Consider the following 15,523-nt stretch of genomic DNA (forward strand, 5'->3'; position numbering starts at 1 on the left):
AAAGTCCGGCAAGAGCTCCGGCGGGCCACCGCCGTCGACTGCCGTGGAAATCGAAAAATTGCCCTTTTTTGTGATTAGAATGTAAGTTTTTTCTTTCTCTTTTTTTTAACCTTTTTTTTTATATGTATAAATATATAGTAAAAAAATAAAATAAAGAAACATATATATGTATATAAACAATTTCGAAAGAAAGAAAAAAAATAAAATAAAAGGCCTTAGCCTACTTTTGAACCTTTTGTTTTTTTAGCTGTTTGCTTCTTCTTGTACTCAATCTCTATTATGTGTTTGAATCTTTGTTTTTTATTCGATTTCTCCCCAAAAAATACAAAGATTTCAAGGCTTATATAGCCATTTACAAAATATTAAATATAGTTGTGTATCCCTGCTTGTCATTTCCGTTTTCAATCTTTGCAGGTGCAACTTGGGTGGTAACGACAGAGATGGTGGCCAGTGGCGGCGTCAGGCTTTGACAGTGGCTAGGGTAGGTTGCGGCGCCACTTGTGTTAGGGGGGCTAGGGCTTATTTTTTTGTTAAGGTTTGGGCTGTATTGGGCTAGGGTAATTAGGTTTAGTTGGGTCTAAAATTTGGGCTTCGGTTTTAGGCTTGTTGGTTTGGTTTAGTTTAATTAGGCCTGGTCTATGGTTTAAGTTTTGGTTCTATTTATGGGCCCCGGGCTAAATTGGGCTTGTACAGCTGCCCTTCTTTGCTCATTGTCCTGTAAAGGTAATGGAGCAAAGACTTTAAAAAAAGACCAATTTTGCCCGGTCTTGCCGAGTCTTGACTTCTTTGGTGCTCTTCTTCTTCAGGTAGCTTCATTCCAGTCCACTACGGCTTGTTGCTTTGATCCATTCCATCGCAACTTCAAAAAGATAAGATTTGTAGTTTTAATCTACTCTGCTGCAAATTTAGAAAGGTGAGATTTGTGGTTTTAGGTTTAATTCGACCTACTGCAACTTCAAAGGTATAGGACTCATCATTTTAAATCGCTCCACTGCAACTTCAGAAAGATAGGATTAGTTGTCTTCAATCTGCTCCGCTACAACTTCAGGGAAATAAGACTTGTAATTTCAACCTGCTCAACTACAACTTCAAGGAGATAGGATTTGCTATGATCTGCTCTACTGCAACTTTAGAGAGATAAGATCTGTTTATTTGTATCTTCAATCTGTTCCACTGCAACTTCAAGAAAATAAGATACGCTATCTTCAGCTTGCTCCGCTGCAACTTCAGGGAGATAAGACTTTAACTTCAACCTGCTCCACTGCAACTTCAGGGAGATAAGGTTTGCTATGATCTGCTCTACTACAACTTTAGAGAGATAAGATCTGTTTATTTATAGCTTCAATCTATTCCACTGCAACTTCAGGGAAATAAGATTCGTTATCTTCAGTCTGTTCCACTGCAACTTCAGGGAGATAAGATTTTAACTTCAACCTGCTCCACTGCAACTTTAGGGAGATAAAGTTTGTTTTGACCTGCCCCATTGCTATCTCAAGGAAACAATATCTACAATCTTCAGTCTGCTCTATTCCTACCTTAGGAAGATAAGACTACAATCTTTAGCCTGCTCCCTTACTACCTCAGAGAGATGAGGTTGGTGGTTTAAATCTGCTTCCCTACTACCTCGAGAAAATAAGATTCGCCGCTTTTGATCTGCCCCACTGCTATCTCAAAGAGACAAGATCTACAATCTTCAGTCTGCTCCCTTACTGCCTCAGGAAGATAAGACTACAATCTTTAGCCTGCTTCTTTGCTACCTTAGAGAGATGAGGTTGGTGGCTTGAATCTTCTTCTCTACTACCTCGGGAAGATAAGATCCGCCGTCTTCGATCTGTTCCATTGTTACCTCATGGAGATAAGATCTACAATCTTCAGCCTACTCTAATGCTGCTCAGGGAGACAAGGCTAGTGGCTTAAATCTGCTCCCTTGCTACCTTAGGGAGATAAGACTCGCCGTCTTCAATCTGCTCTACTACTGCTTAAAGAGATAAGATCTACAATCTTCAGCCTACTCCATTACTGTTTAGGGAGATAATATGGTGGCTTAAATCTGATCCACTACTGCTTAGGGAGACAAGATTAGTGGCTTAAATCTGTTCCCTTGCTACCTCAGGGAGATAAGATCTACCATCTTCGATCTACTCCATTGCTACCTCATGGAGATAAGATCTACAATTTTCAGCCTACTCCACTGCTGCTCAGGGAGACAAGGCTAGTGACTTAAATCTGCTCCCTTGCTACCTCAGAGAGATAAGATCTGCCGTCCTCGATCTGCTCCATTGCTACCTCATGGAGATAAAATCTACAATCTTCAGTCCACTGCTGCTCAGGGAGACAAGGTTAGTGGCTTAAATCTGCTCCCTTGCTACCTCAGGAAGATAAGATCCACCGTCTTCGATCTGCTCTATTGGTACCTCATGGAGATAAGATCTGTGAATTCACTGATGTTGGTACACCATCCTCTAGGGACATGATCTGTAGAATCGATTTCACGTACCTATGCTTATGCCAAATGATTAGGATGCTATGATCGAAATGAATTAAATGATCCTAACTGGATGTGTTATGAATGATCTATGAATGCAAAAATGAGAATGATCATTTTTTAATTATTTAAGGGTTCATCGCTCGCTGTTTATCAGGGCATTATCATTGACGTATTATGCTGCCATCTTGTTCGGCTGGTGTTGAGCCCAATTTATGCCCGGGCCCAATACACTTAAAACCCAAAATAATTAACTAAGTAAATTAAACCCAATACAAAACAAACCCTAACAGCCCAGAGCCCAGCAAAAGTAAAGAAAATGAAATCCTAACACTAACACCTTCAAATTACCGCAAGTGGAAGTTCCCAAGCACCACACGCCGCTCATCCCTCCGAAGTTGTGCGCTCCTCTACTAGGCCACATCGAGACGTGCTCGATGAACCTACAAACAAGCAAGAAATGGTTGTAAAAAAGGCTATAAAAGTCTTCAAAAACATTGTAAAAGGGACTTTTTTTTTTGCTTTTTTGATGGCCCCTGATAAGTTCAATAGTTGAAATAATAGAGAAGAGAGATCCATAGTAAATCAAAAATCAAGTCTAAGTTTTGAAAGGTGATTTTTTCATTCTTCTTCCTGAAACTTTCTTTTGATTCATATTTTTTTTCTCTTTTTTTTTATAAACCGATTTTAAGTAAAAAGAAAGAAAGGGGGCCTTCCTGGTCTTGATCCGTGAACTGACGGTGGGGTGGAGGTGCGTGGCACCGATGATCCTCCAGGGTGGCACAAGGCTAGGTTGGATTTCTAGTAAAAAAGATGAAGGAGCAGGGAAGAAGGAGCTTTCTGTTTCTTTCTTTTGAAAAAACAATAGAAAAATGAATTAAAAAAAAGGGTTCTTTGTACAAGAAATGGCAGAATGCCATTTAATGGCCTTTAAATGGTAGGGGCCACATGTTTGACTCCAAAATGGGGAATTTTCGCGTTTAATCCTTTTCTTTTGCTCCTGCATTCAATCAGACCCTATTCAATTTTTTATTCTTTTAAATTGCCCTGGATCTTAGCGTTGTTCCAATTTAGCCCTTTTTGGCACTGCGATTTGGGGATTCGGCACATTTGCGCTTTTGGTCCCGCACATTTGCGTGTGTTTATGTTTTGGTCCTTGATGCATTTTTTTCATATTTATTAATTATCCCTTTGAGTCTGCTTTTCTTTCAATTGAATTTTATTTCGCTAATCCTAAGGTTTTAATTTATTTTATTTTATTTTTTTATATATTTTTGTTAAAAAAACTTTTATAAATACTTTGAATTAGTTGGGCCGTATGTCAATTTGTTTTTGTTATTTTCTTTTCCTTCCTAACTATCTAATTATATATTGCTTTTAAAATTCCTTTTACATGATATTATTTCAAACTTTTCGTGTAATATTACATTTAAATAATTCTTATTTGTTATTATACGTATGTAATTTACGATAAAATCAGCTCTGTGTCAAATAGATTATTGCTTTCATATTATTCTATATAAATGTTCTCTTTATATTTATTATATATATATATTTTTTCCTCTTAAATTTATTATACATTTTTCCTTTTTTTAGTTGATTCATGTACAATTGGGTTCTTTGGGATCCTATTTTGATTGTATATTTTATTTGTTTTAAATACCTCTATTTTTTATATTATTTATGTTTAATCTTTTATGCATGTATATTTTTCTTTCCTTTATTTTTTTTTTATTTTGCTACAATTCAAGCTTTCATTCAAATTATTTACTTTGTGATATTTATTTTAAAATTCATTTGTACATTACTATATGATATATCATTTCTTTTTTTCCTTGTTTATTCTTTTAAATTCTTACATCTATTACCTATTTAAAATTTTCTTATAGTTTATATAGTTATATTTCCAAATTTTCTTTTTCCTATTATTTATTTTATTTTATTTTAAAAAACCTTATTATATTTTATTTGTGTGATTTATTTGAGATTTCTTTTAAAATTGATTTCTTATTCATAAACCACAGGATATAAATGGTGGTACTTTCATAATATATGATGTTTGTTATTGCATGTATTCTAAGTTGTTCCTTTGCATGTCCCTATTTAGATTATTCATGAGATGTTATTGCTGCGTGTTTTATTCCTTATGTTACCAAGTTTTTTAAATAAATACATTTAATTTATTTATTCCATTTCATTTGAAACTTTAAACAAGGCAATGTTAAAGTATTTAAAGAATTCAAAGGATCGTGCCCTAACGCATTGGGTTTCGCTTTTTTTCTCGCTTTAAATATTCGAATATCCTTTTAAAGCTAAAACGACGCTTTAAAGGCAATATCACATTTGAGAGTCAAAAATATTGTGTCCTAACATACTGGATGTAATATTTTACCTTAAGGTAAGATGGTCTTTAATACACATTTGACCCACCTAAATGTTTTAAAAGCCAATCAAAAGAGGATCGCGTTTTGAACTCTGTCCAAATCTTTAATTTTCGACATTAAGACACTAAATAATTAATCAAGTACCAATTTTGGACGTGTTGAGGGTGCTAATCCTTCCTCGTACGTAATCGACTCCGAACCGCTTTTCTATTTTCTGAGACCAAAATCGTTGTTTTGAAATATTTATTTATTTATTAAAACAACCGTGTTTTGAGGTGATCCAATCACACCCTATTAAAAACGATTGGTGGCGACTCCCAACTTTTCGTTTTCAAAAGTCGATTTCCCGTTTTCAAAAAAAGGGTTTCGACAGCTTGGCGACTCCACTGGGGACATCAGAGAGTCGAGCTGTAAATTAATTGTTTTCTATCTTATTGTAAAAAATTGGAAATTTGGTTTTTAAATCTACGATCCTCTCATTGTATTTTCTGTGTTTTTTTCAGTTTTTATCATGTGGGTTTTACTTTATTGGTCGAGTCTTTCGATATATTCTTGCATCATTTTGCATGACCGTTGTGGTCGCACCTTTTAAGTGAGAGTGAGAAACTATGCTTTCGTGAGGTTTTCACCTCCGCATGGGCTAGGGGATCGCTTCCGGAATACATCTGTACTTATGTCTTCGTGAGGTTTTCACCTCCGCACGGGCATAAGGAAATGTATTCCCCTGAACCGAACTTGATCCATATGAACCTATAATGGGCGAGGGTCGAGGAATCTGCTGGTTCAGGTACCTTTACTCTAGAACTAAATCACATATAGTGAGCTGTAGGAACCTGTTAGGTAGAATTACACCTAGCCCTAGTGGTTTCCCGAATAGGCGTTTGATAATTTCTTGATTGCTTTGATTTATATTCTTATGCATGATTCTGACTTGTGCTTTTCCTTCTTTCTCTAATAGTGTTTGCATATCATTTTCATCATAAAAGGAGGTGTCGATATACGGTTCAGTTACTAATAAAAAGTTTTGCCATGAAGAACGAATTCCTTGATAAAACGAAAGACAACGCGTTTGTCCAAAGATGGTCAGAGAATGCACAGTTAGAGAAAGGTGACAGTTTGACAAAGGAGTGCACGTCAGAGTTATGGGACTTTACTCGTATTAATGTGGTCCAGAACGATCTTCAGAAGTTGAAAAAAATATGGAGTCACTGGGATGATGAGATGAAGTAGCTACTCTACTATAATTATGGTGATATTCCTTACCTCCTCGATGTTAAGGTAGATAGGTTTTTGTTCCGCGCTATGGCTCAATTTTGGAATTCCGCCTACAGTTGTTTTACTTTCGGAAGGGTGGATCTAGCACCTACTGTTGAGGAGTATACAGCCTTGCTTCGTTGTCCGAGGTTTCAAGTTGATAAGATTTATTCTAGAGCTGTCAATACCCCAACTTTTGTAAAGAGGTTGATGAACATTACGGGGATGAGTGAACAGTGGGTTGAGGCTCGGGTCCAGCAGAAAGGTAGTGGAAAGTGTATCCCTTGGGAAAATTTGAGAGATCTGATCCTGACTCACCCTGACATGAAGAAAAGAGTTGATGTCTTCGCCTTGAGCATTTATGGTTTGGTTATTTTCCCTAAGGCTTTAAGGCATGTAGATGAAGCAGTCGCCGATCTATTTGACCGACTAGGTAAAGGAGTCACTCCAGTTCCTGCAATCCTGGCTGAGACTTTCAGATCTTTGAGTGTATGCCGGAGGTCAGGTGAAGGCAGATTTATTGGGTGTGCACAACTCTTGTTAGTATGGTTTCATAGCCACTTTTGGAAGGTAGAAAATGTCTCTTACCGACCTTTTCTCGGAGATTACTCACCTTTGAAGGAGATAGTGACCATATCGAGAAGAGATGACATAACAGAGGAAAAATGGATGGCGATACTTCAAAATCTCCAAGAGGAGGATATCGAATGGAAAGCCCCTTGGATGGTTTCCGATGAGATTCTTTACCGATGTGGGAGTTATGATTGGGTCCCTTTGTTGGGGATTTGGGGAGCCGTTAGATACGCCCCTCTGCTTGTATTGAGGCAATATAGATCAAGACAATTTATACCAATGATGCAAGGGCTAGCTCAGAGTGGGTTCTCATATGGGGAGAAAGACTCCAAGAAAAAGAGCCGTGAGATTTATAATGCCTGGACCCAAACTTGCCGGATAAAGGGAATTGCTGTGAATCCAATGGTAACTCCTGAATATAACGAATGGTAGAGTAGAAGGGTTAACGATAATATCCCGAGGCCAAATTTAGAAGAAGCTCGATCGATAGAGGAATATCTGCGAGTGGTCCCATCCGAATTGGAAATTATAAAGCAAGACTTCGAAAAGAAAACCTCGGAGTTAGAAAGGAAAATAGAGCAGTTGGAGGAGGAAAAAGTGTATTTAAAGCTGGATGTTGACGTTCAAAAATCCGAGGCTGAGAATTTGAGAAAAAGAAAGAGAGAAGTTGAGGAGGACCTAGACAGTCTGAAGACTGATTACAAGCAGCTGCATAAGTCAATGAGAAATGCTGGTTTGGGTAAAACGTCTGAACAGTGGAGGCAAGAAATCCAAGAGGAAAGGGCTAGGACCGATTGGTGGGAAAGAAAGTTTCACGATGCTCAGGCTCGAGAAGTCACTTGTAAAAAGAGTTTGGACGATAGCCAGAATGAAAAACAGATGTTAAGAGCTCAGGTGGAGGAGTTAGAAACGGCACTACAGCAACATCGGTGTCGTAACTCAGTAATTGATTTAAGAGCTAGTCTAAGCAAGATCGAGAATTTGAAGGGGAAAATAGAAGAACTTGAAGCTACACTTCAGAACTGTGAGAATCAAATTGAATTATTGGAAGCAAATAATGAGCAACTAGGGGAGCAACTTCACCGATCTCAGGATCAGGTCCGAGATAGGGATTACTTAATGGGTGAAGCTATAGCTCAGATACGAGAGGTGGCTGATCATTTACAGACTTTGGCGATCCAAGTAGATGTGCTAGGAGTTAAATATGGGTTAGAATCAGATCGGGGGCGAGAGTTAGCCTGCCTTCTTAGGAAAGTAAAAGCTTTGGGTGTTAGGGCAAGACCGTATATGTAATTCATTTTATGTAAAAGATTTTGTTTTTCAGCGAAGTTTTCTAAGTGAAATTGAATTCGAATCGACGTCTCCTTTTTGCATTCATGCCATGCATTTGCATTACATTGCATCGCATAACATCATGTACACAAAAAAACCTTATTAATTAGTGGCCATTTATCTAGTTACCCTGGAACACCAGTACTACACACGAAGGAAGACAAAGGATATGGATCAGAGGTTTGAGCAAATGCAAAAGGAGATGCAAGAGCAACTGCAGGCTCAGATGCAAGAGCGGTAGCTAAGATCCAAGAGAAATGAGAGACCAAATCTTGGAGTCCAGAGAAACATGCTAGAATCACAAAATAGCATGATAAGCAAGTCGACACGCTTGTTTAAAGAAGGGTCGACAAAGGAAAAGGCCCTATGGTTGACACGAGAAATGACAATGAGGATTCCGCTTGTCCTACAAGTTTTGCGCCAAGAACATGCAAACACAACCACCAAGGGTGTCATTAATGTCCAACCTCTTTATCAAACTGGTACCTCGGCACGATAAACTTCCCATGGGATCGAGCACCAACCCTAAGGATAATCTAGCAAACCCCCAGGTCCCTGACTTCGACGACGCAGCAGAGTTGGAAAAAGAAAAGACAGAACTGCCCAAACAAATGGAGGACCAATATAAATGGTTGGTGGAGAAGTTCAGGGGGTTGGGAAGTGTTGATAATTACTGCGGAATAGATGCCAAAGAGTTGAGTCTAGTCCCAGATTTGGTATTACCTCCCAAGTTCAAAATGCCAGAATTCGAAATATACAACGGAACTAGTTGCCCTGAGGCTCACATCACGATGTTTTGTCAGAGAATGACGGGTCATGTCAATAATGATCAGTTGTTGATTCACATTTTTGATGACGGTTTGGTGAAATGGCATGCCAAATGGTACAATCAGTTGAGTCGTACCCAAGTTAAGTCATGGAAGGACCTAGCTCAGGCCTTCATGAAGTAGTACGGCCATATAACAGATATAGCACCGGACCGGATCACACTCCAGAATATAGAGAAGAAGCCAAGCGAAAGCTTCCGGCAGTATGCTCAGAGATGAAGAGAGGTCGCTACACAGGTCCAACCACCGTTGCTAGAAAAAGAAACAACCATGCTCTTCATCAATACATTGAAGGCGCCTTTCATTACTCATATGTTAGGTAACGCAACCAAGAGCTTTGCAGACATAGTAATGTCTGGCGAAATGATAGAAAATGCCATAAGATCAGGTAAGATAGAAGTCAGGGAGAACACGAGAAGGTCAGCCCCGAAGAAAAGAGAGAGTGAAGTAGGTAATGTGAGCTCAGGCTACGCAAAACTGACCACCGTTAATCAGTCAAGGGCGATAGTCACAGGCCAGCAGGCCTCACCAAGGCGGGAGCCTAACATGAGACAGAATACAGAGAAGTTTCAATTTACTCCCATACCAGTGACATATAGGGAGTTGTACAAAAGTCTGTTTGATGCACATGTAGTGGCTCCTTTCCACTTAGAGCCGTTGCAGCCCCCATACCCTAAGTGGTACGATACGAATGCTCAGTGCGAATACCACGCAGGGATTATGGGGCACTCGATAGAAAACTGTACCTCATTCAAAAGGTGCGTGGAAAGGTTTATCAAAGCAGGTGTTCTAAAATTTGATGATACACCTGGTACAGGAAATCCGTTACCCAGTCATACTGATAAAGGGGTAAATGCGATAATTGAGAATGTGGGGAGGAAAGTCAAGCTGAATATCGCGGAGGTGACAACCCCATTAAAGCTAGTTTGGAATGAGATGCAGAAGAGAGGTTTAGTCCCGCAAGGGTTGGGAGATAAAATCCAAGATACACGGAACTACTGTGAGTTCCATCATGAGAAAGATCACGAGATCCAGAATTGTATTGAGTTCAGAGCCTTAGTACAGGGTCTAATGGATAATAAGGGATTGGAGTTCTTTGAGTCTGTCGAAGAGGAGGATGTATGCTCTCTAGGAGGAGAGTCGAGTGAAGAAGGTGGCAGAGCCAGTCGTCCAATGATAATTATTTCGAAGCCCAGAGTTAGTGAAGTAGAAGCAAGAGTTACACCAAGAGTTATAATCCAGAAGCCAACAGCTTCCCCTTATAAAGATAGCCATAGGGTGCCTTGGAATTATAACTGTAGTATAACAGTTTCAGAGAAGGAGGGTTCGATTAACACGTCAAACATAGAAGTCGAACCAGCAAAAGGGAAACTCGTCATGTTTAAGAAAGAAGCAGGGGGATCAGAATCACAGGTTAATGAGCCAGTAATGGAAACTGAAGCCAAGGAGTTTTTGAAGTTCCTAAGACACAGCGAGTATAGTGTCGTAGAACAACTACACCAACGACCGGATCGTATATCGGTATTGGCTCTGCTGTTAAATTCGGAGGTCCACCGTAAAGCATTGATGAAAGTGTTGAACGAGACCTATGTTGCGGATGACATTTCGGTTAACAAATTAGACCGTCTCGTCGGTAACATAAGCGCTGACAATTTCATCTCCTTCAGCGATGATGAGATACCACCAGGGGGTAGGGGGTCTACTAAGGCTCTACATGTCACTACACGTTGCAAGGGGTATACGCTACCCGGAGTATTAGTTGATAATGGGTCCGCATTGAACGTGTTACCGTGGGCTACATTAAACCGTTTACCTATAGACAGTTCTCATATGAAGACGTGTCAGAACATAGTAAGAGCATTTGATGGCACAGAAATGAAAGTAATGGGGAGGATAGAAGTACCTCTTCAGATTGGCCCAAACACATACGAGGTAAATTTCCTCGTGATGGATATTAAGCCTTCCTATAACTGTCTATTAGGAAGACCTTGGATTCATTTAGCTGGGGCAGTGCCATCCTCGCTGCACCAGAAGCTAAAGATGGTTACTAAGGGTCGGCTAATAACAATAAATGCGGAGGAGGACATTATTGCGTCAGTTACCAGTGATGCACCCTACATAGAGAATGACAACGAAGCAGTTGAATGTTCATTTCGATCATTAGAGTTTGTAAACGCAATGTTTATAGCTGAAGGAAACAGGATTCCGATACCTAGGATATCAGGAGCTACGAAAATGAGCCTGCAGTTGACAGTTGGGAAAGGGGTGTTACCTGGCAGAGGACTCGGGAAGCACCTCCATGGATAAGTTAGAGTACCAGTCTTGGTTGGCAAGTGGGATCACTTCGGTTTGGGATTCAGGCCAGATGCAAGCCAAGTGAAGAAAGAGTTCGAGAGGAAACAGGAACAGCGGAAAGCGAGATTGAGTGGGACAGAAGTCAGTTGGGAACCGATGAGCTTCCCCCATATTTCCCAAACATTTGTAGCTGGGGGGTTTATTCATTCTGCACATGAGAGGATAAAAGAAGGAAGGGCCGGAGATGTGATGGGAATTTGGAACGTCAACGCCACATTTGAAGAGGAAGCAATAGAAAGGAATTTATCGGGCATTTGCCCGTATGAGCCTAGGAGTGTTTTGAATAACTGGACTGTAGAAGAAATTCCTGTAATCTTTAGAGATAACATAGAGTAATATTCAAAACCCACTTGTTGTCTTCTAGCCTAGGGACAATAAGAATCTTTTGTGAAATAGGCTCATGTTTAAACATTATTATTTTCAATAAAAATGCATTTTCATATATCGGTTCGAGCAATTATTCTTTCTTCCTTTTCATGTCATACACAATCATACCATACAAAGGAATTATTCATTTCATTTTCTTTTGGTATTCTATTATATTTATAATAGGCCCCCGGATGTCAACGTCATGAGTAATGCTGATACGAGCCCGGAATCTCCTTTTGAGCAAGATATGCGCTTTGAGGGATTTCAAGATTTTGAAGAGGACAAAGATCGTGGTTTATCTCCCGATTTGTTAAGGATGGTGGAGCGAGAAGATGAACAGATCCTGCCACACAAAGAGACTACTGAGATTGTGGCCCTGGAAGAGGGGAAGGAAGTTAAAATTGGCACTTGCGTTAATGAGAAAACAAGACAGAACCTCATTGAGCTGTTGCAAGAATTCAAGGACGTCTTTGCATGGTCATACCAGGATATGCCTGGTTTAAGTACCGATATCACAGTGCACCGTGTCCCTACAAAAAAGGAATACAAGCCAGTTCAGTAGAAGCTCCGAAGGATGAGGCCCGATGTAGCAATGAAAATAAAGGAAGAAGTCAATAAGCAATTTAATGCTGGGTTCCTACATGTGGTCAATTATTCAAAATGGGTGGCCAACGTCGTCCCTGTCCCTAAGAAGGATGGGAAAGTACGGATGTGTGTGGATTACAGAGATTTAAACAAAGCCAGCCCAAAGGATAACTTTCCATTGCCTCACATAGACACTCTAGTGGATAATACGGCAGGCTATTCACTGTTCTCCTTCATGGATGGGTTCTCCGGGTACAATCAGATCAAGATGCATCCTGAAGATATGGAAAAAACCACGTTTATAACTTTATGGAGAACGTTTTGCTACAAGGTGATGCCCTTCGGGTTGAAGAATGCAGGAGCCACATACCAAAGAGCCATGGTAGCCTTATTCCATGACATGATGCACAAGGAAATTGAGGTCTACGTTGACGACATGATTGCAAAATCCCAAACTGAAGAGGAGCATGTGCGAGTGTTGAGGAAATTGTTCCTGAGGTTGAGAAAATTCCAATTAAAGCTTAATCCGTCAAAATGCACCTTCGGAGCTAGGTCTGGAAAGTTACTCGGCTTCGTAGTCAGTGAGAAGGGAATAGAAGTCGACCCTGATAAAGTCAAGGCTATACAAGAGCTGCCTCCGCCACGAACTCAGAAAGAAGTCCGAGGTTTTCTAGGGAGACTAAACTACATCACACGATTTATTTCGCAACTGACAGAGAAGTGTGACCCCATATTCCGTCTTCTTAAAAAGCACAATCCTGGGGTATGGGATGATGAATGCCAAAAAACCTTTGAAAAGGTTAAACAATATTTGTCTAGTCCCCCAGTGCTAACACCACCAAGCCCTGGTAGACCATTGATACTATACTTAACAGTATTTGATAATTCGATGGGGTGTGTGCTCGGCCAACACGATGAGGCAGGGAGAAAAGAAAGAGCGATATATTACCTCAGTAAAAAATTTACTGAGTGTGAAATGAGGTATCCGCCAATTAAGAAGCTATGTTGTGCTTTGGTTTGGACAACACGAAGGTTGAGGCAATACATGTTGTACCATACAACTTGGCTAATCTCAAAGCTAGACCCTCTCAAATACATGATGGAGTCAACCGCTTTAAATGGAAGGATGGCCAGGTGGCAGATTCTGCTCTCCGAATTTGACATAGTCTATGTAAACCAAAAAGCTGTGAAGGGGAGTGCAATAGCAGATTTCCTAGCTAGTAGATCTTTGGAGGATTATGAACCTTTGAATTTCAATTTCCCCAATGAAGATCTAATGTATGTAGCAATCGCTGAGGGGGACATGTCTGAAAATCATTCCTGGAAATTAAATTTTGACGGAGCATCAAATGCCGTTGGAAATGGAGTTGGGGCAGTACTAATATCCCCAAATTGAGGTCATTATCCGTTCACTTGCAAGCTGGATTTTGACTGTACAAATAACATGGCAGAATACGAGGCATGTATCATAAGAATTCGGGCAGCTATAGACCGTGAAATCAAAGTATTAGAAGTGTACGGAGACTCTGCATTGGTAATTTATCAGCTTAAAGGCGAGTGGGAAACGAGAGATCCCAAATTGATCAGTTATCGAAAGTTAATCCTGGAGTTAATTGAAAAGTTTGATGATATTACCTTTCATTACCTCCCGCGAGACGAGAATCAGATGGCTGACGCCTTGGCTACACTAGCTTCCATGGTCAAAGTAAATGAACAGGAGGATATGAAGCCAATTCAGATGAGTATTTGTGAGGCCCCAGCTCACTGCTGTAATGTTGATGAAGAGGAAGATAGAGATGATCATCCTTGGTATCATGATATCTTACAATATGTGAAGAGCCGTGCGTATCCAGATAAAGCAACCGAAAATGATAAAAGAATATTGAGGAGGTTAGCCAGTGACTATGTCCTAGACGGTGAGGTCCTATATAAGAAGAGAAAGGATCAGGCGTTGTTAAGATGTGTTGACGCTGTTGAGGCAAAGAAAATTCTAGAGGAAGTCCATGATGGTGTCTGTGGGACACATGCCAATGGTTTCACAATGGCTCGACAAATCATGAAATTCGGATATTACTAGTCTACAATGGAAGGAGATTGCATCAATTACGCTAAGAAATGCCATAAGTGTCAAATTTATGGAGACAAGATCCATGTGCCTCCTTCACCCCTCCATGTTATGACTTCCCCATGGCCATTCTCAATGTGGGGCATAGACGCCATTGGGCTAATTTCGCCAAAGGCTTCCAACAGACATCGATTTATTTTTGTGGTCATTGATTACTTTACCAAATGGGTAAAGGCCGCTTCGTACGCCAATGTCACAAAGTCGGCGGTCAGCAAGTTCTTGAAGAAGGAGATCATATGTCGTTATGGTATACCAGAAAGAATCGTATCCGATAGTTGAATCTGAACAACAGCGCAATAGCAGAAGTCTGCAATTGGTTCAACATTAAACATCACAACTCATCACCATACCGCCCGAAAATGAATGGGGCGGTTGAGGCAGCTAATAAGAATATCAAGAAGATTATGGGGAAGATGGCGGAGACTTACAAAGATTGGCATGAAAAGCTCCCATTTGCCCTTTATGCTTATCGGACATCTGTCAGAACTTCTACCGGGGCAACACCTTTCTTATTGGTTTATGGGATGGAGGCAGTTTTACCTATTGAGGTCGAAATCCCTTCTCTTCGAGTTTTATCAGAGTTGAAGTTAGACGAAGCAGAATGGATCCAATCTCGTTACGATCAACTAAACTTGATTGAAGAGAAGAGGCTAAAGGCTATTCGTCATGGCCAAATGTACCAGAGGAGAATGATGCGAGCCTACAACAAAAAAATTCGCCCTAGGGTGTTCCATGAGAGAGACTTAGTGTTGAAAAAGATTCTCCCTATGCAAAAAGATTTCAGGGGGAAATGGATGCCAAATTGGGAAGGACCCTATGTGGTAAAAAAAGCTTTCTCTGGAGGGGCATTGATACTAGCAGAGATGGATGGCAAGAGCTTGCCTAACCCGATAAATTCAGATTCTGTCAAAAGATATTTTGCTTGAAGCACTCGAGGTGAAAACCCGTAAAGGGCGCCAAAAAAAAAAAAACAAAAAGGAGAGGCCAAGGTGAAAACCCGTAAAAGGGCGCCTTGAGACCAAAGGGGTTTTGAGTTGAAAACCCACAAAGGGCAATTCAAATTTCGCTCCAAATTGGGGCAAGCGGCAGTCTCACTACACTTGAATCGACAAAGAGGGGATAAGCTACATCTTGGGGCATCAACGAAATGCTATAGATCCTCTGAGCGCATGGCAAGTTTAAAAAGGTCCTCGAGGAGTTCGTACAGAGAAGCTCAAACTGCGAAATCTGGGGG

The 15,523-nt window shown here is 40.3% G+C and overlaps 1 protein-coding gene and 1 pseudogene across 1 annotated transcript; both read left to right on the forward strand.

The window, feature by feature from the left end:
- Nucleotides 1-9,125: 9,125 nt before the first annotated feature.
- On the forward strand, nt 9,126-12,141 carry LOC108471603 (uncharacterized). The gene is made up of 3 exons (XM_017773200.2): nt 9,126-11,122; nt 11,216-11,542; nt 11,763-12,141. The coding sequence occupies exons 1-3, from the start codon at nt 9,126-9,128 to the stop codon at nt 12,139-12,141; spliced, it is 2,703 nt and encodes a 900-aa protein (XP_017628689.2).
- LOC128283836 (uncharacterized) lies at nt 11,890-15,215 on the forward strand (annotated as a pseudogene).
- The last annotated feature ends 308 nt before the right edge of the window (nt 15,216-15,523 follow it).

The sequence above is a fragment of the Gossypium arboreum genome, chromosome 11, assembly GCF_025698485.1.
Source record: "Gossypium arboreum isolate Shixiya-1 chromosome 11, ASM2569848v2, whole genome shotgun sequence".
Lineage (NCBI taxonomy): Eukaryota > Viridiplantae > Streptophyta > Magnoliopsida > Malvales > Malvaceae > Gossypium > Gossypium arboreum.